Source organism: Gloeophyllum trabeum, assembly GCF_000344685.1.
Source record: "Gloeophyllum trabeum ATCC 11539 unplaced genomic scaffold GLOTRscaffold_00007, whole genome shotgun sequence".
Taxonomy (NCBI): domain Eukaryota; kingdom Fungi; phylum Basidiomycota; class Agaricomycetes; order Gloeophyllales; family Gloeophyllaceae; genus Gloeophyllum; species Gloeophyllum trabeum.
In genome coordinates this window covers 559,088-583,813 of record NW_006920416.1, presented here as the reverse complement: position 1 = coordinate 583,813, position 24,726 = coordinate 559,088, and the positions used below count along the sequence as shown (strand labels likewise).

General features: G+C 53.6%; 8 protein-coding genes across 8 annotated transcripts; 5 read left to right on the top strand and 3 right to left on the bottom strand.

Moving 5' to 3' along the window:
• Positions 1 to 140: 140 nt before the first annotated feature.
• GLOTRDRAFT_93643 (uncharacterized protein) lies at positions 141 to 2,802 on the top strand (the record flags this gene model as incomplete). The annotated part of the gene is made up of 7 exons (XM_007868078.1): positions 141 to 308; positions 367 to 1,029; positions 1,052 to 1,235; positions 1,424 to 1,467; positions 1,547 to 1,675; positions 2,184 to 2,519; positions 2,578 to 2,802. The coding sequence occupies 7 exons, from the start codon at positions 141 to 143 to the stop codon at positions 2,800 to 2,802; spliced, it is 1,749 nt and encodes a 582-aa protein (XP_007866269.1).
• Positions 2,803 to 5,809: 3,007 nt separating this feature from the next.
• On the top strand, positions 5,810 to 6,612 carry GLOTRDRAFT_129392 (uncharacterized protein; the record flags this gene model as incomplete). Its single annotated transcript, XM_007868077.1, has 3 exons — positions 5,810 to 6,004; positions 6,060 to 6,261; positions 6,314 to 6,612. 3 exons carry the CDS (start codon positions 5,810 to 5,812, stop codon positions 6,610 to 6,612), a joined length of 696 nt encoding a protein of 231 aa, XP_007866268.1.
• Positions 6,613 to 7,226: 614 nt separating this feature from the next.
• On the top strand, positions 7,227 to 7,752 carry GLOTRDRAFT_129391 (uncharacterized protein; the record flags this gene model as incomplete). The annotated part of the gene is made up of 2 exons (XM_007868076.1): positions 7,227 to 7,430; positions 7,489 to 7,752. The coding sequence occupies 2 exons, from the start codon at positions 7,227 to 7,229 to the stop codon at positions 7,750 to 7,752; spliced, it is 468 nt and encodes a 155-aa protein (XP_007866267.1).
• A 3,325-nt stretch (positions 7,753 to 11,077) lies between these two features.
• Positions 11,078 to 11,458, top strand: GLOTRDRAFT_129390 (uncharacterized protein; the record flags this gene model as incomplete). Its single annotated transcript, XM_007868075.1, has 2 exons — positions 11,078 to 11,109; positions 11,164 to 11,458. The coding sequence occupies 2 exons, from the start codon at positions 11,078 to 11,080 to the stop codon at positions 11,456 to 11,458; spliced, it is 327 nt and encodes a 108-aa protein (XP_007866266.1).
• A 1,116-nt stretch (positions 11,459 to 12,574) lies between these two features.
• Positions 12,575 to 13,779, top strand: GLOTRDRAFT_111125 (P-loop containing nucleoside triphosphate hydrolase protein). The gene is made up of 4 exons (XM_007868074.1): positions 12,575 to 13,204; positions 13,268 to 13,392; positions 13,458 to 13,513; positions 13,577 to 13,779. Exons 1-4 carry the CDS (start codon positions 12,593 to 12,595, stop codon positions 13,684 to 13,686), a joined length of 903 nt encoding a protein of 300 aa, XP_007866265.1. The 5' UTR covers positions 12,575 to 12,592; the 3' UTR covers positions 13,687 to 13,779.
• Positions 13,780 to 14,344: 565 nt separating this feature from the next.
• GLOTRDRAFT_129388 (uncharacterized protein) lies at positions 14,345 to 15,148 on the bottom strand (the record flags this gene model as incomplete). The annotated part of the gene is made up of 3 exons (XM_007868073.1): positions 14,345 to 14,630; positions 14,682 to 14,783; positions 14,841 to 15,148. The coding sequence occupies 3 exons, from the start codon at positions 15,146 to 15,148 to the stop codon at positions 14,345 to 14,347; spliced, it is 696 nt and encodes a 231-aa protein (XP_007866264.1).
• A 3,033-nt stretch (positions 15,149 to 18,181) lies between these two features.
• On the bottom strand, positions 18,182 to 20,389 carry GLOTRDRAFT_129387 (uncharacterized protein; the record flags this gene model as incomplete). The annotated part of the gene is made up of 2 exons (XM_007868072.1): positions 18,182 to 20,158; positions 20,219 to 20,389. The coding sequence occupies 2 exons, from the start codon at positions 20,387 to 20,389 to the stop codon at positions 18,182 to 18,184; spliced, it is 2,148 nt and encodes a 715-aa protein (XP_007866263.1).
• Positions 20,390 to 22,391: 2,002 nt separating this feature from the next.
• Positions 22,392 to 24,140, bottom strand: GLOTRDRAFT_129386 (uncharacterized protein; the record flags this gene model as incomplete). Its single annotated transcript, XM_007868071.1, has 3 exons — positions 22,392 to 22,697; positions 22,754 to 23,983; positions 24,039 to 24,140. The coding sequence occupies 3 exons, from the start codon at positions 24,138 to 24,140 to the stop codon at positions 22,392 to 22,394; spliced, it is 1,638 nt and encodes a 545-aa protein (XP_007866262.1).
• Between the last annotated feature and the right edge of the window lie 586 nt (positions 24,141 to 24,726).

Below are 24,726 nucleotides of genomic sequence, written 5' to 3'. Positions count from 1 at the left end.
CGAGAGGCATCAGACGCGTCTCACGTGACTGATTAAGTCGGCAATGGCCGCAGAAATCAAGACGCGTCTCTCGCGTCACAGCGTCAGACGCTCGCCACCTCTGACTGTATTACATCCTCAGAAGGTTGCAGACGCGCGTCATGGAGTCAGTGACGCAAAAGAAAATCAAGGCCTCCGAATTGCGAAGCTTAGGTGACCGGCGCACAGAACAACAGGCCGATAGTGTGGCGGAAACAGATAGAGGGGAGGATGCAATCACGTCGCAGGACTATTGCGAGGAATACGCGATGGACGAGAGGATCATTGAGGTAAGTGTATAATACTGTTGCCCGAATTCGAGCCATAAGTGAATACCACTCACACTAGATAAGTGCAAACGAGGCACGCGTTCCGGGGTGTATTTTGGAGCAACCGCCGCGTCCATTTCGGAGGCCAGCGTGGCTTGATCATTACTATCGCTGGACAAATTCCGAAGTCCATAGACATGAAACTGGGTCGCAGCCTGTACGTGATGCAGCAGCATCGACGAACGATGTGTCTGCCCCACCCACATCTGACACTCATCTTGGAGTGCTGGGGAGCACTGTCGCCGAGGGGCCAGGAGAGGGGACGTCGGTTATTCATATGCCTAGGCCCATCCGGTGGGATGCACGACCACTAGGCAGGCCGGCATGGATCGACGAGTACAGGTCCATGGAGACCCCAACGGCTGAAAGCGGGTCCGCGAAGCCTCGGGAGCGGAACATTTCCCTCCCCAAGGCCAGCACATCCTATATCGCGCGTCAGAAACTAGAGCCGCACGAACTGACAGTGAAGTGCTCAGATGAACATCACTTACGCAATTCACAGTGGAGTCCTAGAGTAGGAGACGGAGGTTCCGGGAGTAGCAGCCTTCCTTGGCCCGTGTGGCCACCGTTGGATTTGAATTTGCTACGGCTCGACGAAACAGAAAGCTCGAGTGCTATCACCGCATTTCGCTGCGGCGGACAAGGTCTTTCTTCCCTTATTGGTGGCGAGCGTATAGAACGCGTGAGTGGTCCTGGTTCGTCAGGAGGGGCTAGTTCTCCTTCTGGAGCTACTAGCCGTGTCAGAGGAGCGCGATACGGGCTCATCGCTCTGCCAAAGCAAGCACCAGCCAAGCAAGGCTATAAGAACGCAGAATCTGGTAGTAAAGGAAAAGCTGCTGCCAGATAGTGACGACGAAGAGTCTCCTGTCGAGAGTTCTTCCGATTGTCGTACGTACTTGCGCGGTTACGAAACGTGCTCTATTGTGTCCTGCTCTGCGTCTCGTTTGGGAAGAGGATTGGGTGGGAAACTAGCGTACCATATGAATGCCTAGAAAGACCAGTACAGAGTTATGTCCACGCACGTAGTATTCATCAGCAGTAGTGTTCAATGCATCATTTAGCATCATTTCCGCTAGACAGACAACGCTCCAACCGTGCGGACAAAAGGGCTCAACAGAGGGTATAACTGTATGGCTCTGGAGCAGCGCCATCTAGCACCGCACACTTGTAACGGTCGCGCTCTTGGATGACGCCACTAGCTAGGCCTTGGACCAAGTCGCTGGAAGGTCATGAGCGCAGGACGACGGTTGAGGGTAGAGAGGCGCGAAGTCAACCAGCACAAGTATGACGCTGGTTCGAGCCTGTGGCCCGATCAGTACCTGAGCGCAGTCCGTCGCACAGTGTGGCTCGAGCCATAGGGTATGGCCGTGAAAGTATCCAATGGCTCAGCTGATCGTCTGTTTGTGACCGTATTGGGAGTAATGAGCCCATGCAATCATCACCAAGCGTGGACCGGACGAAAGGCGCAGCCTGAGCCACCCTCTACTTGTGGTTGGTGACTGGAGCCGAGCGGAACCGCCGATGGAACTAGGACGGCGTTGGCTTACCGCAATTGGGAACTAGGACTAGTCGTCTGGATCGTATTCTACGGCGTCCTGAATTATATTGCTGAGTACGAATTTCTCCCACATTTGCGGGAAATGCAATACCTTGTCAGACATACAATTCCAAAGTCTGTGAAAGTGATGCGTATATCACAAAGAAAACATCGATAGCATGGAGGGGAAAGACTCACCAAAGCGGCATTCCCCGAAGACCATTTAAGCGAGCGCGGAGTCCAAACGCAGCCTTTGTCCCTTTCAGCCACCACCCACTACCACCACCACCACCACAAAGATGTCAAGCGCAGCCGCCTCGATACCTCCACAAGATCGTCCCAAAATTGAAGACCTGTCGCCTGAATACCAGGAAGTAGTAAAGGAGGTGGCACGACGACTTGGACAGGCTGTCGAGAATGAGATCGTCACGGGTCTCTCTCAGTATATCCTTGCCCGAGCCACAGCTGCCGCCAATCTCAATGTCGATGAGGAGGAGGTCATGGAAGATGATGAGGACAAGGAAAATCAAGCACCGGAACCACGCCGAGCAGAAACTGAGGACACGGAGGACGTGGCTACTGTACCTGCAGGGCAGCACGGAGGCGACGTGCATACTGAGGAAGACCTCGCAATGGTATGCCACCTCTGTCTAGTGCGTGTCGTTTGATTTGAGGCTAAGACTGTGTTGTTAGATCGCTGAACATTTCAGAAATATAACAACCCACCAAGTCCAGGCCCGAACGTGGGATGATCCCGACGCAGACAAGGAAAACGTGCCACTTCAGCGTCCAGATGTCCTGCAAGTAGATGCCATAGGGCCTTTCGGCCTCCCTCTGGAAGGCGTGTACTACGAGTCCTGGGTCTCGGATATGATCGACCGAGCCCAGAGATTTGAATTCCGTCCCTCCAGATTCTGAGAGTGAATGGAAGGGGGAGAGTCGGGATTGAAAGGTCGAAATATCTACGTGCGTGCGTGTTTGTCTCCGAGTCTGCTCTTGGTAGAGTCATCCCGGCTTAATCGATACAGCCAGGAATTACTTGGTCATGTGGAAACATCGGGCAAAGGAAGGAGTCACTGTGACGTGCTGGAAAGGGAGATGGCTTAGCGAGAAATGTTGGGCCTTTAACTACGAAACGAATAAAGCTAGCTTTCTTGTGGAGATGCATCATCACCGACAGCGTTTAAACTTTGAAATTGGAGATACATCACAACTTCAATCATCGTTGAGTTGCTAAGGCGAGCAGCGAGGACGGTCATGGAGACAGCGCGTCGCGTTTGTCACCTAGAATACTGAATGAAGTCACCATGAAATAGTAAATAGCGGTGATAGAAGGCTTACAATCAGTCTGGATGTCCTGGGAGGGTATTTAAGCGAAAAAAGGGCCGATGGCCTCCTATAATCACCGCCCTGACCATGAACGACATCGTTCTTCATGCCTCCCACCAGAAACTTGGTAACATACAGCCTAGTCCCGCTATGAGTAACCTTTCGCTAGCGGCATACGAGGGTACTCGCCCAAGTGACCATCACGGAAGCCGACAGCATAAGCAAGGGCCAGAGATGCAAGTGATAGAAGGAATGAAGTGCGATCCTGGTGTGCCAAACCATATAGAATGAACGCTAAATTTTGGTTAATAGACGATCGGAAATGACATCCTAGATAACCAACCTCGGCAAGTGAACACCGCATCCAGTCAATCCCGGGAGGGAAGTGGTCCCGGGAACAGGCGGAATCGGCGGCGTCCAGCGTCGTTCGCAGAGGCAGGAGAATAGGCAGGAGAATGGACAGTGCTGGGAGACTCGCCAATGAATGCATTAAATCGTGATAGCTTCCTAGTCTGACTCCCGGAACGAGTTGTCGCCGGGGACTGCCAAAGGTACGTTACCCCGATCTTTTAGCTGATCATGACAAGGTAGCGGGTTTTGAAAACCTCGTAGGCGCCAGTGGTCGGTGGTCTGTATATGTGAGCGACACGTCAGGGCAGGAGGATCAAATGGAAGGGAATGTCGGCCCGTACATGTATCCGACTCGCGTAGGAAAGAGTATTCATTCGCGCTCGCTCTTTCCTTTGCAACCAGGAGAAGCTCGTCGCATGATGGTCCCCCAATATAACAGCCATCGTAGTACCATCACATGTTAAGCCGAGAGAGGTCACGCCATAGTGAGCTCCCAATACCATCTTTTAAAGCACACCCGTACAGTACCCAATCTTAGGCCTTGTATTGATGGTTAGGTGATGCTGGCGGATGGAGGGAAATTACTGGGCCATCTACGAAGCATCGTCCGCTATCGGTGCGAATACGAGATCCGGTGTCTGTCTGATCGGATTGGACGTACTCATGAGGGCCGTAACTATCCTGGACAACTCATTACACCCACATTCAAGCTCTAGCTTGCCACTTCGATACTGGCATTCATCAAGCGATAAGCCAAGTGTTCATCGAATCCAATGAAGAGCAGGGGATTGACGATAAATCAGGACGCAATAATCCCGGAGACCTGAGGAGCGCGTGCGTTGTGATATTGTATCGCAGCCATCAGCAGATAAAGTTCGAGAAATGCTCGACAGTCTAGCAGTCAACGGTTGAGGAAGAAGGGTACCAGGCAGCAGCATCGAATCTAACCGGAGAGCCTTGCAGACACGCGTCAGTCCTTTCCGCTCATCTCCGACTCAAATCATTGGCCCACGCTGACCGACTCGGGTTATTACACGACGCCCTCACTACAGCTTGGGCTTGGGCCGGAACACACAGTTATATAATTGGGGAAAAAGGAGAATAACAAGACACTCACGTTATGTTCGAGGCCTCCATGAGAAACGTTCCGCGAGTGGGTATCTCGCTCGCCAGAAATTCTGACATTGTGGCGAGTGAGGCGAAACAGCCATGAAACACCGCGGGTAGTGCTCTTCGATAATTGGAGCACTGACCCAAATGGTACAGGTAGGTGGGTTGCTCTGTCCGGAGGCACGAATGAGGTAGCGGTCATCCAGTGACTGGGTTATTTATGCATGTCTCCGACTCCTCACTAACTTGAGCTGGCGACCTTGGACGGTCACGCACTATCAAAAAAGGAGCAGAGTCTGAGAGCATCTTAAAAAAACGGAGGTAATCGTCTTTAGTGGAAAAGATCATACTGAGTGCCTGTGCCACTGGAGGGCAGAACCTCGCTTGGGGTCCAACCAATCTACGGGATGCCCCACAAAGCAGCAGTTATCTCCTAGCAGCAACATGGCTCCAGGATATCGCACCAGCACTTTAATACTAATTAGCCAATCAGCCAGCGGGTGCGCGGAATAACTCAGAATCACGGATGTGACACGGATGTTGACACAAACAATTCACGCTTCGGTACACCAGCAACTGAGCGAATCACGACAACCGACATGGATTCAACTTATCCATACGAAGAGAATTAAAGTAGAGACAAAGAGTAAAGTACAGAGGAGGTACTTACACACAAAGTGGACGATGGACGTATAAGTCCAACTTTCCGGGCCAGTCACCATGCCACACCAAGCAAAAACCAAGCGTGGAGGATCGCTCCTGACACCTATTACCTGGCGTATGCAGATGCGAGCATCCCCAAGGAGAATCAGATGTTCATATTCAGTACTTCACAACAAAGGTGCATTTCCCGTTATTATTCGGCGCCTTTGTCTGGGAGGTTCTTGGAAATTCAGAGTAAGAACGGTCCCCACATGCTAGTGTTGGAATATACACGGAAGTATTGCAGGGGGGAGTAAGCCAGATCCTGCAGACTGACGTGAGGAAGACTTGATGAAGGCAGACCAACACAATCAGCATTGTGGCCCAAGAAGGGAACAAGGACACAAACACGCATACTGTCATGTGACCGTGTTGATAAATTCGCAACCACGACAACTCGTGCCACATCCCTTTCTTCAACCTCAGCCCTACCATGCCCTTCAAGGAATGGTTTAAGAAATTCATACCATGTACAGGAATCGCCTTCGTCGCTCACGACGACACCAACGATGACGTGCTGTCATTCAAAGCGTCCACGGCGAGTCTGGCCACTGCCACTGACGCGTCTATCACATTCGCGCGCGTATCCTGCGATATGGACGATGTGTCCTGCACCGAGACAGAGGACGTACGTGTTGATAGAGGCCGTTTGTGACAGAAATGTACTGAAATTTGGTTGTTAGCTGTGTTTCCTAGCTCACCAATCAACAACCAACCTAGAGAGCGAGAGTAGTGGCACAGAACTCCACCATCCGACAGCGATTCGGGCAAACCAGAGGCCGCCGAGCTGGCTTGCAGATTACGGCTGTATGTCCCCACTATCCATGGACGTCGAGGATTTGGGCTGGCCGCTGTGGCCGTGGAGTGCGCTGGACCGGGACGGAGGTATGTTTCGATAATCCTATCGCAGGTGTCACGTTCCTCACGCCATAGCCAGAGCATGGAGAACATTCCAGTCCGTTGTCCGGGATGCGGTCGGCTAGCGCCTTCAGCCTGGCGTCCAGTGTCGAGGCAGTCTGTCCTGGAGACAGCTCGCCATCCCATGCACCGACACTCGTGTCCACACCATCCCAGGACGACCACATCCGTGTGATATACAACAGGAGTGAAACGGCGGACGACCCCACTTCGCAGCTGGTTTTCGCGGGTCCACGGTTATCGGGCGCATTCAGACAGGGATGTTCGACAAACCTGGACACAAAAATCACGGACGTTCCCGGGATGTGCCAATCGTAGAGGAGTGCTCGCATGGGGATCAAGCGGAGAAGGTAAACGATTCTGCCGCTCAGGCGAGCTCGAGACAGCATAGTTGGCGACGTGTCGGTCGCATCCAGCTAGGCCAGCCAGTACCTACAACCGTGGCGTATCCCTAAGCATCGAGCAGATGAAGGTTAGCGATGATTGACGACAGGATCAACCCGCTAGATGAGAATGTGGCTGTCTGAGTTCACGACGTTTGCTTGCTTTGACTGGTCCTTTCAATGTTATTCTGATATGACCCGTGCACGTATTAGCGTGTACCAGTATCCAGTAGTCCCCATATGTCAACGAAAAGCGTAATGCCTTTGATATTCCGGCCCATCCGTAAGCGGACAAAGCAGGTTGACAACATGGAGGGAAATGGCTCACCTCGGCGGCATTTCCCGAAGAGCACTTAAGCGAGCGCGGACTCCAAACGTTGCCTTTGTCCTCTTCATCCACACCCACCACCACCGTCAAAAAGATCAAGTGCAGCCGCCTCGATACCTCTCCAAGATCGTCCCGAAATTGAAGACCTCTCGCCTGAGTACCGCGAAGTAGTGAGGGAGGTGGCACGACGAATTGGACAAACGGTCGAGAATGAGATCGTGATGGCCTTCTCTGCATATATCATAGCCAGAGTTGCGGCTAGTGCCAATATTGAAGATGGGGAGGACATGGAAGAAGACGAGGATAAGGAGAACCGAGTACCGGAAGGGGGCCAGAATGGAGAAATCGGGGACACAAGCTTTGAGGTACCTATGCACGGGGAGGAGCACGGTGGCGACGTACATACCGAGGAAGATCTTGCAGCAGTATGCCCGTTATCTCTTCACTGTCTCTTTACTGATTGAGACTGTAATTGGTTATTAGATCGCTGAGCATTTCAACAATCAAAGAACCGACCATGTCTACCCCAACTTCAGAGTATATCAAGACGAAAATGACGAGAATATACCTCCCGAGCGCGACGAAACCCACAATCAGGAACGTGGTCGGGACAGGGAATTCCCAACAGATGGAGTGCGGGAGACACGTCCCTTGGTGTACCCTTACACAGGCGTATACGACGAGTTCTGGGTCTCTGAGTGGCTTGCCCGAGCAGAGAGGTTCGAGTTCCATTCCTCACAAAGCTAGGAGGGAACGGGGTTGCGAGGGAACTGCTGGAGGGCGTATAGAAGTGGCTGGCAATCTTAAACCAGAGTAAAGGGTGGCCGAATAATAAGGATGTGAACACAGGTCTCATTGCTTGTTCCCGTGATAACGTGCATCGACAGAAGAGGGGATGTTGGGATGGGCCAGGGCTATAGGCTTCAGGGGACATGGCAGATTCTTAATTATTGTTCTGTGTCAACCGCGACCGATGCAATACCAGGTCGTTCCCGGGAACTGAACTAACCCCAGGATCATGCAGGTAAGGGTGGGGGAGGATTACGCGCTGTTGCAAACCCGTTTGTACAATCATTGCGCCGTCGGTGAGGATACGCGTCTCGTGATGGGTGTCTGTCTGGATGAACCGGGATAGACGCACTCGCATATACGATGAGTACCCCAGATGCCTTTGTGCACACATAGTCGACCACATAGTCGACCTCCCGCTCTCCGCATTCATCGAGTGATAATCCAGTGGTTCGTCCAATATAACGACGACTCGAAGAGCGCGAATTTTACGAACGGATCGAACATAATCATGCCGCATATCAGAAGAATACGAGCATTGTGACACTACCAGAGCAACCAGCAGCAAAAGCTCGAGACTGGTTCCACAATCCAGGCAGAAAGCACAGCAGTAGTATTTCTGCAGTACCATTCAACGCGGAGAGACCCGCAGCACGTCTCGTGGGCTCTTTCCGCTCGTCTCCGACTCAAAACCATTGGCCGTGGCCCGACGATTTTGACTCAAGGCTTCGATGACTGATTTGTCCCGTTAGGAACACTACGTGCATCACGCCTGTAACTGTTCTTAAATGTTTGAACGGCGCCTCTGGTAGTTTCACTGCGCTTTCCCTCCGTAGCATCCTACAAGTGTCGAGCGCTGAGAATGGCTCTCCACAACTCTGCCCGAGCTGGCTCTTGCTGTGCACCCGCACAGGAAGAACACATCGCTCAGATTTTTCCAGTGGGCTCAGCCATCAAGAAGCATACTTATTGTCATGCACAAGCACGCTCACCAGCCGTCAGAATGCTCAAGCGCACGTTGAGACTCAACGACTGTTGAGGCATACAGAGCCATATAAAATATGGGCTGACCGGCGAAACGACATCCTTTTAACAGGAGGAACTTCCTCGCCGGAGTGCTTTTCAGTCGCTGATTTCGCGGCTTGCCAACAGGTGACACCGACGCAAGGTCCCGACGTGTAAGTTTCCCTTCTCATATAATATTTCTGGAGCGTTTGAAAGGGTGCTCACAGCGATGACAGACGATGGATGCTCGGTGTCACGGATGCTCGCCACATAACCATCGATGATGAACGCTTGCATTTGGCGTGGGAGGCCGCATCCGCATGTGTGTGCCACGGCGTGCTGTGCCCTCGAGCTCGTTCGTACTGACAAGATGTGCAGCCGGAATCTCTTAATAAAGGAGGGCATGTGGGACACCGTGACGAGTCACTTCTTCGACCTTCCCGTAGTGAGCCTGCTCAGCCAACTTCAACGTAACGGTGGAAATATTACGCCGCGTCTGCCTTATGGACGACAGCGTTTATGAGGTCGCCGACTACATTATAGCGCCATGGAGCCTGGGGCAAGCTATAAGCTCGAACGCCCTGGCATAGAGAAGCCTTTACAGTTAGAGGAGTTCGAGCTCGAGGAACAGCTTGTGGAGATTCTTCCTGCGGAAGGTTAGGATGGAAATATCGCAGTGTGTATGACAGCGACCCTGGACCGTTCTGATTGTTCGGAATCCCGTTGGCATCCTAGCCTCTCATTCAGAGTACCTTCGTCTCGTGGTATTTATGCTATACTATGTGCACCAGTCAGCTAATTCTCTAGTAGCGGACGTCTGCATGGCGTTTCACTAATGCATGCTGTTCCTTCACCTAGTGTTTCATTGACTTCCGTGTACTTCTTTAGCATTTGGACCGTTCATCCAGTTGGGGCCTGGTTTGACTGCATGGCTTCGGGATCATTTGCTCGCCTAGATGCGCTATTTCGGGTGTCGTACTCAAACTCGTCCTACTCTGATGCGCTCCCGGTATCGATGCAAAATATACATGAGTGGGACAGTGAATGCGTATGTCTGAAGGTCGTGAACATATCAGCGTAGGCTAGATAAAGGTCTCCTCGATTTCCGGTTGAAAAGGGAGCAATCCTGCCTATAGCGAGAGGAAAAAGCTAAGGGAATACCCTTCCCTGGTTCCGAACGACAACCAAGTTGACCTAGATTTCCGTCTACTATGCTCCATAAGAGTTCTTGGGGCTCAACTGAGCCTGAGGCTAGCGGAATATTCCAAACGACCAAGTTGCCAGTAACAGTATCTTACATACTCTGTAATGGCATCTATACAACGAAACAGAGCCTTCACACCCAGCACTAGTACTGTGACGACTTCATGCCATTGACAGGGCTTCTTATCGAGCGTGAGCCTCCGTCGACAATCCAAGCTGCTATGCCGTTTCTGGCTTTCTAGTGCAACAAGTGTCGAGCAAGCAAGAGTGCGTAGATCGGAATGGCCGACCGCAGCGTTACGATTGCCAGTGTGCCGTGTTTCGCAAATAGAGTTCGGGTATTGCCACGAGCCACGAATTGTGGCGTCTCTCTCTCGCCCTGGGTGTACGACTGAGTTTATGAGCGTCTCTCGCAACAAACATTTTGATTCAGGTAGTGCGCTGCCAACAGCTCAGGAGGAAAAGGAAAGACATAGTGAAGTCCGAGTCGCTCTTCCGCGATTACACAACCGCCCCCGGGTCGTGCCAGTGTATCACGCCTGCAACCGTTCTCGGACATCCACTGAGTAGTACCGCCAGGTACGTTGTGTACTTGTCTTTCCCTCCTTGTTGTTCAAGTGCTGGCCATCAGCATGCCTCGCCGCAAGTCCAGGGGCTCTCGCTTTACACCTGCGGAAGAAGAGCATATCGCTCGAATGTTTCAGTGGGACTTAGCCATCAAGAAACACACTTATTGTCATGCCCAGGCTCGCTTGACGAACGCTCAGAACGAGCGAGCATACACTGAAGCTGAACGGCTTCTGCAGCGCGTAGAGCCCTATAAGATCTGGGCGAATGGGGGAAATGAAGTACATTTATCGGGGGGAACTTTCTCGCCCGAGTACTTCAGAGTTGCTGACTTGGCGGCGACCCACCCGGCAACGCCGAAACACAATTCAGCCGAGTGAGTTTACCACCAATGTGACTCTTTTCAACTGATAAAATCAATATCGGCCACAATAATAGACGGTGGATGCTAGTCTTCGTCTAGAACTATGCCAAGCAAGGTTACAGGAGAGCCATCAACGACATAGACATGCGTCTCTCATGGGAAGCCGTCACCCGTAGGTGCGTTCCGATTTAAGCTGTGCGTATGGTGCCTTCATATTGACAAATGGACAGTCGGGATCTCTTGATAAAGGAGGGGATGCCAGTGTGGGACACAACCCCGTTCTTCGACCTTCCCGGCGAGGAGACGAGTGCGCCAGCTCAGCCAACTTCACGCGTGGGGCCACACTTGCTGTTGCGCCAGATCCTCCTCGTGGACGGCCACGTTTACGAGGACACCGACTACATACATAGCGCTATGGAGGGGGCAAGCTATAAGCTCGAGCGCCCTGGCTTGAGAAAGCCTTTACAGCTAGATGAGTCCGGACTCGAGGAACAGCTCGCGGAGGTCCTGCCCCAAGAAGATTAAGTTAGGATTGCACTTACTGTATGTTACGCCGACCCTGCACCGTCTAGAAATTCGGAATTTCTTCTACTTCCAACTATTTTTTCAGGGTACCTCCACTGCGCTGTTTCTGCTCTACTATAACCGGCTTTGCACTTGTCTGTTCCGCACCAGTTGTCCTTCATCAATGAACTTGCTGGTATGGGCGTGTGTTTCGTCAATACATGTCTTTTTCTTTGCCGGAAGTCTGTATGTAACCTTAGATCGTTTGCTAGCCTCTTTACCTAATCTCAAGCTTCGTGCTCTAACCACCCTGAGGTTGCATGGGCGTTCACGCAATGGACTGATTATTTCCTTATATAGCAAGGTCGCTGCCTAACTAGGATATGCCCTGCGATCGGCCAAACACTATGCGTCAAACGCCCTTCACATTATTTGCAGCTCCGCTGGCTTGAGAAATAAAAGCTCTCGACTCCCTCGCTTGCCCCTTATTCTCCCTCACCTCTGAACCCTCTTCCCGTCGTCCTCGCGGACACATTGGCATTGCTGCGATACGGTGTGCGGTACATCTTTGCCATACTGAACGTTGGATGTGAGTCAGACATGCATTTGTGTATTGTTCTTGCAATCTCATGGGCGTTGGAATTGGTGAACGGCAACTCAGACAATCAACAGTGCGGTGGCTGGAGCCACACAGGATTCGGCCCGAAAGGACCGGAGACTAATAAGCGCCCAGTCTCTGCCAGCTCGAAAAGTCTGTCTGTCAAACCTCGCGTACGTGAGGTACGTCTATCTGTTTGTTCTGGAGTACAAGTCGTGCTCGAAGGCTCCCAAATTACAGGAATATCGCTGTCGTTACTGAAAGCCGCCTGGAAATACCTGCAAGTTCCCAAAATCTGAATCCGTGATTCATTATTATCGGGCCGACATGTCGATTCTCTCGACCATCCAGCGCGTCACGGCTCTCCTCTCCCGCCGCGCCCTCTACATCGCCCGAAACTGGGGCTTCCCATTTACCCCGCGCTTCTACTTTCTCTTCGCAGTTTACAACGCATTCGTCTTCAGGCCCCTGTTTCGCGGTCTCGTGCGCCGCTGAGCTCCCTACGACCACACACTATGGCGTCGAGATCCGAGTCCCCGCCCCCCGCCGTACCCCTCATGGCCCAGCACGTCCTCGCGCACCTCCCGCCCTCGCCGCGCTCGTCCCCGCTGCTGGTAGGCATCCAAGGCCCGCAGGGCTCCGGCAAGACCTTCCTCACATCGCACCTCCGCTCTTTCCTCGCCTCACCACCCTACTCCTTATCTGTCTGCGTCCTCTCCATCGATGACCTCTACCTTCCCCATTCGGGCTTGAAAAGGGTCGCAGCGGAGAGTAGCGATAACCGACTCCTGCAGGGCCGCGGGCTCCCGGGGACGCACGACGTCCCGCTAGGCTCGGAGGTCCTGGCGAAGCTGCGCGCGGGAGAGGAGGTTGAGTTGCCCGTGTTCGAGAAGAGCCTGTTCGACGGCGAGGGGGACCGCCTGCCGCGCGGGCAAGTCGTGCGGCCCCCGCTGGACGTGGTGCTGCTCGAAGGCTGGTTCGTCGGGTTTGCGCCGCTCACGCAGGGCGAACTCGAAAGGAAGTGGGAGGAGGCACCGGAGAGGATAGAGAGGGGCAAGGGTGATGCGTTGGATTTGAGAGCGTTTGTGAAGCGGGAGGATGTGGCGGATGTGAATGAGCGGCTGAGAGTGTATGTGGGGTGGTGGGAGATGCTCGATGTGTTTATACAGGTGCGCTTGGCGTATTCTATTTTGCTTCTGTCATTCTTAATAGCCAAGGTGTTGATCGCCTAGCTTTCGCCCCGCCCCGCGCGCGCGGTCTCCCCGCACTCTCTCATCTACAAGTGGCGATTAGAGCAGGAGCATAACATGAAAGCCAAGAATGGCGGGAAGGGGATGAGCGACGAAGCTGTCAAGGCGTGAGTATCTCCCCTGCCTTCCTTCTTTGCTTTCTCCTGACCACTGTCACTGTCTGCATATATAGGTTCGTAGATCGGTACATCCCCGGCTACGTGTTCTTCCAGGATGGTGTAACAGAAGGTACGCATAAGGGCTTTTAATCGATCTCGACGCACGATAACTCCTCATTTTGGTTACGTCCAGGATACCTGAACCCCGCGACGGGGGAGCGCGTCGCCCCGCAGTGGGTAGGCAAGGGTTTGCGCGTGCTCATCGGCGAGGAGAGGCAGGTGGTGGGCACGGAGGCGTTCTAGAGGAGGGCGTGAACGGTCTGTATTGCCCTTTATCTTTGTGCAGTGTGATGCCACCAGAAGAATAAAATTTGCAGTGCCCTCCGACGCTCCGAGCAATGCTCGTCCTAACTTTTGGCAGGCTAGTGGAGGCCGTATGCCTTCCCCTACGAGTGGCATTCCGAGTCCTTACGGGGTCGTCATCGTGTTCTTGTGTTCTTTGCTGCTTGCTTCCAGAGCGAGGATCTGCGGACTTGTTTCGGGATTGTTACGTTCGCTGACACTGAGGAAGTACAAGTGACTAGCATATTCGTATGAGAATCATTCGTAGGCCTGGAGCCGCCTCTTAGGTTAGTTCCGCCATAAAGCTGGACGTGACATGGGGACGTGAGGTCGATTAATCTCTTCGACTCCAGTGGGAGAGCCACGACTAGAGTGTTCCAGATGCAAGCACGCATTCGTTGATAAAGGGCTTATAAAAAAAACATGTACATTGGACAGGGCGCCACACAGTCACTACTACGAACCAGGAAATTCAATGACAAATTATGGACGTTGCATAGCGGAAATACGAGCGGGGATGTAGCACGAAAGCGCGGGACAGAGCTATATTACAGAGTGAAACCCAGAACATCCAGTAACGGCGAAGGAATGTCGTTAAACACTGCAGGCTTTCCCTCTACTAGTAGACTTGAGGCAGGATTTCCACAAGCTGCTCTTCGAAGCTTGCCTCGTCCAGTAACAAGTCGCGTCCCTCAGTGCGAGGGTGGAGGACGTAGCTTGCGCCATTCATGGCGCTATGAATGTAGTCGGCCACTTCATATGTTTGGTCGTCCGTGAGGCGGACGCGGCGCAGCAGCAGGTGTGGCCCCACTTTCGAAGTTGGTTGAGCCGACGCACCGGCTCCCGAAGGGCGGTTAAAGAATCGGGTGGTGTCCCACATCCCCCGCTTGATTAAGAGATCCCGGCTGATCGTTCAGTTAATATCAAAGCACCCATGCATTCGACTTGGAACGCACCTGCGGTCGCCGGCTTCATGCGTGAGACGCAAAAAACGGTCATCAATAGCTTTCCCGTAGGCCTGTATGGCATATAACAGCACGATGACAAGCATCCAGCGTCTGTTACTTGTATCAGTATCTGTATATCCCAGAAACGTGGAGAAAAGGCCGACTCACTCGGCCGGATTCTGAGTCGGCGTCGCCGGTACTGTTGCTGCAAAATCGGCAACTTCGAAGTACTCTGGCGGGAGCTCTGACATATGGTATACGTGGTTCCCCCCGTTCGCCCAGAGTTTATAGGGCTCTGTCTGCTGCAATAGCCGTTTACCCTCAGCGTGCGCTTGTGCGTTTTCTTCACTCGTCACGCCTGCCTGGGCGTGGCAGTAAGTGTGCTGCTTGACTGCCAAGTCCCACTGGAATATCCGGGAAACGTGTCCTTCCTCTTCAGCGGTAAATTGAGAGCGAGCAGACTTTCGTCGCGGCATTGCGGGTGACTAGTAGCCACTTGTATACCAATAACACTGCCTAGGGAAAGACTCGGAGCTCGCAGTCTCGGACACCCTTGGAGAGGATCTTCAGAGCAGTGGGTCTTTCGAGGTACAACAACGTGGTGGAATAATGAGAGTTGTAGTACTAAGTAAAAGGCCTGTAGGTTGTACGCGTAGTCGCGAGTGAACCGTGGACACGCGACCGGGGTCATATGACGCGTGACGTCTCGCGATAACTCCAAGTTGAAGCAGGCGTTGTGCAGTCGGTGCATCGGCTTATTCCAAATATTGCATGTGTGTAAACAGAGAAAAGTCGGAATCTGTATGAGCTCCACACTCTTTCTCTCACACCTAGATGTACAAACATACAGAATGCGCCGCCGAAAACCTGTCAATCTGGCTCCAGGTTTACCTCTGCGCAGGAAGAACATATCGAGCGGTGGAGAATCACACTTACTGCCACGAGCTGGCCCGCTTAACCAGCAGCGATCAGAATACACAAGCGCACATCGGCTCTTGGAGCGGAAGGATCCCTATAAAATATGGGCAAAACAGGAGACGACATACCTTCGACGAAACCCAGTTTTGAGTTCTAACCGGAGGTTCTTCATAGTCACCCACTTCGCAATGACCAAAGGTCCGATCCTGGGATAGCGGAGTGGAAGGGCAGACTCAACAGCTGTCCTGTCAACTCAGGAAGGCCTGGTCGTTGGAGGTCAGGTCCGCTGCATCGAAGTGACTGTTGAGATACTCGGCCGGCAGTCGGAAGGAAACCTATGGCCTCTGACTTGAGCTTGACCGAGTCATCCGGAAGTATAGTCAAGGAATGAATATTCGAGGCATACAGACTACCCGGATGAGCGAGCCATCGTCCAAAGGGCGGGCACGTTTAGACGAGTCCGTATGTTGCGATAGTGAAGCTGCTGAGGGTATTCAGATTAAGAATACCCGCGTGCTCGACAGAATAAAGGAAGGGCGTCCTTGCCGCGGTCGAGAGCAGACAATGCGGCTACTAGCATCGCCATGGGTTTCGGGTGAAGAGTCTTGAACGCCCGAGTCAGACTGACTTTGCTCGCTAAAGACCCACAACAAATGGTATCTTCAAAGTGTCCACGGCGAAAGTATCATGCCAGGAGTAGGTTAAAGACCTGGCAGGCAAGATACCATCGGGACGAACGTGGCAAGGTAACGACAAGGTAACGATTTCCTCCTTGCGAACTTTCCGCTACGAGGGCCCATAGCTCGTCTACGCGGTCGACCAGAGGCCACATCTACAAGTCTAGCAGCCTACGCCCATCGAATCCAAAGCCGTGTTCAATGTTCAAGGTTTAAGGTCAAAAGTAGATTTCAGAAAATCATGACTGCGTGATTGCTGCAACATCCTGCCCGCGTCAGGTGTCGCGATCGTCGCATAAGACATTCGCCCATTCGAGATGTATTCCGACCAAGTGTAACTTTGAATAACCGAGAGTCGCCTCAGTCAGGTCTACGCATTACTTCGTCGACGGCGACGACCAAGAGGAGGCGGGACACTTTCGTGGCAATGCCGGAACTCTATTTGGGCAACGCCACCGTGGCTGTTGGCTACCATGACTCTGCTTGCCATCGATGGATTCACGCATGCTTGCTTGCATCACAGTCGTCGAACCTATACCTCAATAGATGGGCAGCTACCTCGCTCGACACAGGCTTTAGCTTGCTATCACAACTCAGCGTAGTGGAGGAGCTGAATTGTTTGCGAAAAATTCCCGATAATTCCACAAGGACATCGATGACTGTCTTGGCCTAAGCCTGGTCCTAGAACGTTCACGCCCCCTGGAGGAAAAGGCAGGGACAAGTTTTCTGTGATATCGGAACTTCCGGGACTGGGGATACGGACAGCAAGGTTTCCTCATTTCCGTGGAGACAGACGATGGAGGATACGGTGGTGACAATAGGGCAAATTTGGAGCTTCCTAATCCTACCCAATGGTACATTCAGCCAAAGAACTTGGAACCGTAGGAAGGACTCATCGTTGACGCCCTTAACTGTATCTGCCTATTGCCATCGTCCTCATCTACCTTCAATGGACCGACTTCGCCCAAGGATCTTCAGATCCGTGGTGCTGTTCCTGAACCTGACCTTGACACCACTTCTGTCTCTGTGTAATTCCAACCGGAAGGCGTTTGTGAGCGGACTAGAGCTGTAAAGACGACATACGATGTCTGGGCTTGGTTGTCCTGGCGGTCCCGGAAATCGCAAGTGTTCCCTGAACATCAACACGTACTCGACGTGCACGCATCTGCTGTATAAACGGATTTTCAATCAGCGATTGATCAATGCTAGATGGAGGAAGATACCCTACGGAACATGAAGATGTCCTACTCGTGAATCGGCCCAACGTCGAGGTCAGCTGCCCCGTTCTCGAGTCCATCTCGACAGTGGCTAGGAAGCTAGGCGGCGTACCTGGACTTCATGGTACTCTGCAAATTAACAGGGACCAATGCATCGTGTTTCCCTGGCCGGTACAGTGCAGCGTCGAAATTGCAACTTAGCCACCCAGGTCACTATTTGGAGGACCCTGGTTGCCAGAAGGCTCGTCCCGCCGCTCCAACATTACTAGCCGACGCCCTTAGGTGCAGATTCCAGCCTTTACACGGTGAAGGAGCCGATGGGAGTGGTCGAGAGCGATTCAACAAGGTCGGTGGCGCGAACTTGAACTTTCCTGGTTCATGTTGCTTTCGGTCTTCGCCGCCTCGTGTTTCTTTGGGCGTCTATTGACACCTTGGACTTTGGAATTGGCGCCGAATATGCGGAAGTCAATTATTGCTGGTGCCCTTGGGCGCGCAGAGGAGCGAGAAATGTCAAAAGCTTTACTAAAGACTATGCGCGCATCTTGACTTTACATCAACGCTATTCATACAATAATCTTCTGAGACAACTTGAGACCCTCCGAGAAAACACAAACTCGCATCCCTCATCGTTTATCTATTCAGCACTCATATCTTTGACTCCGTGTCGGCCCTGGCTTCCGTGTCTCCGCACTCAGTCTCAGTTGCCGCTGAGCTGGAGCTGCAGCATATTCTCGGGCGGCGCGTCGAAGACCGGGGGAAGGAGCTGGGGGAAATGAATCCAGAGCGGCATCAACGGGGGACGGTCGCTCTCCTCGAGGTTATCCAGCTTAGCCTTTATGCGCAGTATGGCACGATGCTCGAGGTATTCAAGCAGCTCCAGATACCGATGGGCTTCCCGCTGGTCGCGATACCACCAGGGCGTCGACGGGTGCTCTCCGTCAGCGAGCGGAGCTTGCCTTCTCTCGCGCCGGACTGGGATGCCTAGCGTCACTTCGGCCTCGCTGTCACCAGCGTGTGCAGCGGGCGGCCTGATTCCGCAACATGTGGAGTATATGACTTCCTCGCCAGTTAGCGTAAGCCCCTTGCATGACGAACAGGGACTGATGCCGGCATTGAAGGCGGCTCCCCGCGGCGTCGACACTGATGCGGTCGTCGCTGTTGCTGGAGAAATCGGTGACGTTGGAGAATCCAGTCCTGCCAACTGAAAGGGCGGCTCCCTCCCTTCGCTATCCAGGTCCTCATCAAAAGGATCGAATCGAATTGGACAGGGAAGGCGTGACATGCCATAGCGGGCATGGGGACGGCGAGAGTACGCGCGCGCCAACATCAATCGCCTGGGGCAGTCCGCAGGACAGGGCCCTGGACAGTCGACAAAGGGATATATAGCTTGGGTAAGAGGAAGATTGGATGGCTCGGGCGCCGCGGGGAATCGTGTTAGGTCGGGGACATCCGGAGTCTCAGCTCGCTCGGGAGGAAAACCTCCTTGCGGCAGCGCAGTGCTCGCTGGCGCTTCGTATGGTACTGAAACCATCCTTTCCGGCGCTTGACGACCCGTAGGGACGGGCCACGGGCTGGAGTAAGCGCACGGCGCCTCGGGCTCACCGTCGCCATATCCACTGTTTTGTAAGACGCGAAGGGGTATGGTTACGGCCTCCTGGCTGACAGCGTTGGGAGGCAAGCTAGGCGTGAATGGCCTTGGCTGCCAGTAGTGCGGGGCCCAGTCCGTGAGGATGGCCATTCGCGAAAATGAGCCTCCCTCAGCGTACTCGAGACGGACCGCCATGGACCCGCCCTCTCCTGACGCGGCGCGTTGCCTCTCGATCGCCCAATTCACAAGCTGTTGTTGCTCTGCTGCAACTGGATACTGTGGCTGATCGTGTGCCACCGCCGCGGCCAGGTACTGGGTCGGTCCATGCTGTTGCAGGATGAACTGTGCCGCTTCCAGTCCCAGAGCGATCGGGTCGTACGGTGGCGGGGAAACGGATGGATCGTCGTGCTGCGAGGCGGCGGAATTCTGGATGTCGTTCGCTCGACCCTGAGCGCTCACGAGCTCGGCTGGTTGCTCGTCGTGCGACGTTTGAACACACACTCTCCCCTCCAGACCCTGTTCCATCACCGGTGATGACGCATCCACCGTAGTCGTCTGCGGCGGCGGCAGAGTAGCATCAGGGCCCGGTTTCGGGCCGGGGGCTTCGACTTGCTGCGAGGCCGCGTGATCCTCCAACACCCCTCCCTGTCGTTGCAGACGTCGAAGGGCTCGCTCTCGCCGACCCGGCTTCGCCCTCCGGCGAGGAGGCAGGTCGTCGGGAGTGGGTGGTTCTTCCGGTATCCGAGCCGGGACGGCATTGATCGCCTCCATTGGTGCGTTGATAGTGCCATCTCCTGGCGTCGGGACAGCACTCTGGCCTTGCTGGCAGGTAGTGGGGTCATGGGAAATACCCGCCTGCCGTTGGAGGCGCAGAAGGGCGCGCTCGCGCCGCCCTGGTCTTGCTTTCCTCAGACGAGGTGGCAAGTTAGGTTTGAATGGGCAGAAGGCTTGCTCTTGTCCCTGGCGTTCGGGCTGCGTCAGCGCAGTGGAGGTGTCGCGTATGCCGGTAGAATTGTCGGACACGACAGGTGGCACGGGGGCATGACATTCATTCAGGTCAGGAGTTAGTCGCTGTGACGAACTCGTCTAACAACTGAAGTTAGATATCCACACGTCGAAACTCGCGGTCAAGAAGGTCCTGCTCACCGTCACACTGGTGTCTGCTGCCGTCGTGGTCGAGTCCGCGGTAAGTCCATGCGCCACCGTTGCTTCGACGACTTTGAGTTGATCGATAACGTGCTTAGTGGCATAGTTGCCTAGCTGTATCGGATTTATTCTGGTCTGTTCGCCAAAGGCGAACGCTATCGTGGTGGACATGACGATCGTGAACGATGTGAGAGTATAGGCAGGCGTTGAGGTCGGCGAGGTGAAGAGGGCAAGGCGAGAGACTCTGCCAGACGTCGTTCTCTCTCTTATCACTGATCAAGGATCGCATCGGTCCGATGGTTGCCGCAAATGCAGCTTCTCTTGACCTCTCTTTGATGCTGGATGGCTACGCATCACCCTTTCCCCAACGGTATTTCTCAGGCCATCCTTTGTGCCATCTAGCTTTGACTCACTGCCCTGGATTCTAGGGCGCCAAGCCGCTGCCTCGAGGAGGGGGCGGTGAACCTGAATGCTGGATTTGGGGGTGTCGGTGTGGTTCGTGTGGCGCGGGGTGTCTAGGGCCTGGGAAGTTTGACTTATACTTTTATCCTCCCTATGATTGTGCCTTCTCCCTGCTGTACCATTTGCTTTCGAATCACTTTCTCGCGTCTGCAGTGTCGCCTGATGACGAAGAGAGTATACATATCGAAGCTATGCGATCCCCACGCGAATCGTCCGAATTCCCCGTTGCGCCATACGTCTCTAGCATGCCACTGGTGTCAAAGCAGTGACACAATCCTCCATTGTTGATCCCCTGTATGCCGCAGTGGTGATGGCTTGAAACAGACGTCAACTGGGTACCGAAGGATCGAGACCAATAGCGCCTGATGATGGCCGACAACCGCAACAAGACATGGCCCGGTTGGCGCGGCATACTACGATTTCATAGGGATAACGAATGCTAAGGTATATTCACAGCAACACCCGAGCTGCTTATACTCTGACGTCTCTCGAGCCACGCGCGGTACGCACTGAGCATGGGGTTCGCAACTGACTGCATCGTGAGCCATGGTAGCGTTAACTTGAACTGCAGAATGTTAATTCACACTAACTTCAGATTCTAAGAGGTATATCAGTTCGACTGGACGTGAGCCTGGGGTGGGACTAGCCCATATTTCATCGATGCGGGTTCAAGCCATTAGCCCAATATCCCCGTTCCACTGGCAATGTAGTAAGTACTTCACGGTTGCCAACTAAGGCTGATTTGATCTGTTCTAGCACTATTGCCTGCATGTTGCGTTGCCCCGTGTTGATGTGCAATACGCTATCACGAAGCACGAACCGCCAGAGGCTTGCAGTTGCACTGAATGAGCGACGAACTTCAAGGCGCACTGATCCCGAGTGTTTCCATAGTCTAATCCATACAGTTCATACTTCCTATGTTCGCCTCTTGCAATGGTTATGATGTACGTGCTGTCTTTATGTATCAATTCCCGCTGCGAGCGTGATTGCAAACTGGATATTTGATATTTTCCTTTGAGACGGGCCTCAGGCTGATGTACGCTAGACGATTCTGAGTCAGGCAGAGCACCACCGGGGATAATGAGCGCTGATATATGAGCTCAAGGACGCGCTTGAGGCAGGGCCACAGAGGCGTACGTCAGAATTGCAGACCAAGGACAATTGTAGGCCAATTGACGTCCGCCGGAAACAAGCGGAACGTGCGAAGCCACACTCGCGAGCGTTATCGACGCGTCGGAGTGTGACGCAGGCTGTTTTCCTCCTGCTCCCTCTGAGGTCTCTGGGTCAGCTCTTTGTTTGATGTCTCACTCAGTCGTGTTCAAATGGACAATGAAGTTACCGATGCGGTCGCAGGTCTCGGACGAAGCGGGAGGCGATGGATAAGATGGACTCATGGGTCGACGTCGCTGTAACCTCTCCGATAAGTAACAGGGACATTCTGGAACTACTCTTATGTGAAAGAAGATCTTGACACTATATTTATGGGGTTGGAGATTGTTGTCGATATGAATGGAATGGTACATCACAGTGCGACCAATCTCAGAGAAAACACAGAATTCGGTCGATTCTCCATCCTCTACCAGCATCGGTACGGCGTAAAAGTGTTTGCTCCCTCCGAAATGCACTAGATTCCATCTGCAGCCGTTATGAAGGAATGATGGAAGCTAAAGCATAGAGGACGGCGGACATACATGTCTACACGCAGATGCTGTTACGCGTCATCGGAATCCCAGGCGGGTTCTAATCTGGCGCAGTTGTCGTAGTCAAACTCAAAAGTGAAGTGGGATGACACCGATGTCTCTCTTGGAGGCCATTCACCCCATGGCCGATAAATGTCAGGCCAAGGGATGGTCTGGAAGGGATAGTCCGCTATTAGATCGAACGGAAGTTGCTCTGACTGCGCAAACTCGATCGTGCTTGCGTTATTCGCGGTCGTGCCTAAAGCTGCCGCGGATCCCCCGAAAGGGTTGGCGTTGACGCCAAGGTTGGTTATTGAGTGTCTTTCGTTGGAAGGCGTCTATTAACCAAATGTCAGTGATTTATATGCAGGTTCAGTCATTTGAGTATACTCACAACATTCGACTCTGTATTGGTCGCTTTCTCGTCTTCTTTATTGCTTGCTACGGGTGGGGCAGGCACATCTGGGCTTGTTCCCGCTTTGTTAAACCGACGTCTCTTTTCTGGCTGTGTTTGCAGCTCTGGAGCCAGAGGCTTGTCGTTGAAGCCGTGACCAGGGTTGCGTGGCCCCTCGTAATTCTCCTCCCTGTCTCTCTTCCTGACGGTGTGACTGCTAAAGTTGCGATCTCCGAAGTTCTGTGAGCCATTCTGAGGATGCTTCTCCAGGCCCTCCTGATCCCTTCTGATGATCTGCCCGCAATCACCGGTAGCTCGGCTGAACCTCATCTCCGCTGTCCTAGCACCTTCTCGCTCGAGCTTGGATAGGTGGCTGCCCCGCACCTGCATGACAGCGCTTATGTCTGTAGGCTGGCCTCTTCCCCACTGGGCTGCAACATTGACAGTTACCGCCGCAGGCGGGCGGTCCGGAAGAGTAAGGTTGGGAGTGCCGCTAGCATAGGGTCTCGGGGTAACCATTGGGTGAGGAATACGGGAGGATCCCTCTGCCTTTGCATTGCCCACCGCGCCTCCTGGTTCTTGTCTCCCGCCTGGCACCGGACCAGCAGGTGTTGGCACGCCTTCGGGATGGTCCCTCGTTCGCGTAGGAGCAGGGATCTCACCCCAAACCAACGGAGTGACCCTTCTGGAGCGCCCCTCGTTGCCGAGACCCTCGTTGATGCCCAAGTCGATACTCGTTCTCGCGGCCCTATGTCCGGTACGACCGGCTGCAACACCTGCACCACCAGCAACAACCGGGCGGTCCGCAGACGTTGGGGCTCGTGTGGCCTGAAGCTTCCTGGGTGCAACGCTAGGACGCGAGGTATAGGAGAAGTCCTTTGTCTCTCCAGCAGTCGCTACTTCACTTGCTTCTTCACTCTCGCTATCGTCTGAATCGCCTTGGTACGCGGCCCGTCGCATTGCTTCTCTCATCTCTCGCACGCTGAGGAATCCTGGAACGTTGTATGCTACAGCTAGAGCTGACTCAGGCGGCTCGCCCCTTCCTCTCTGAGGAAAACCATCGATGACTCCGACTGCTCCGTCTTCAAGATGTATATTCAATCTAGAGCTTGGATGCAGGCGCGTGGGGGCGTCTACGGTCGGGATAAGGCTGATGCCCGCAAGGTGTCCGATGTAGCCCGCTGGGACCTGCGCACCGCTCATAAGTCCGCTGTAGATGCTGTACCGTTGCTGTCGATAGCGTCAGGAATGTTATGGTGGAGGAGAAATGTGGCACGTGGCATACCCGATTTGCCTCCGCCATCCTACGCGATCTGTCTAAATTTCCTCTAAAGTTGAAATCTCTTGCTGGATCTTCCCCCTCGTTCGTGGTTGTCTCGCGAGACATCGTGTCATTGCGGAATCTCTTGGGCGTCTGTTGGCGGGCAGTCAGTTATGACACGCATAAGAAGATAGTGGCGGTGGCATACTCCACTCCTTCCGTCGACCACCTGTCTGTGTTGGAGGCGTCTATCACGCCTGGTTCCATTGCTGCTCGACCCAGGCTGTGTCTCAGATGCGCGTGGTGCATCGTGGATATGCCGTACCTGTTGGAACAATATCCTCTGCGTGACTGGAGTGCCCTCGGTTGTCGCCCGGTTAACCACGCTATGGTGGACGAGACGAGCATGCCCAGCCTGGTCCTTTGCAGATCAAGACTGCCTCGCAGGTTGAATTGACGCGTCGTCGATGTTATTGGCGGGCGGGATTGACTGGGGCACGGATGCGTATGGATCCGGACCCGCCACTGGAGGGACTTGACCGTCGAATAGCCGTTCCTTCGATTTTTTGGTCATGTTTGCCCAGGACACCAAACTAAGGCGACAGAGAGGGATGAAGAGTGCTTCACGGAGCGGGGTTGGTGGAGGAGTTTGGAGGAGTTGGTGAAAGACGCGTCGCGAGTGGTACCGCGACTTATAGGCGTCGGCGCATTC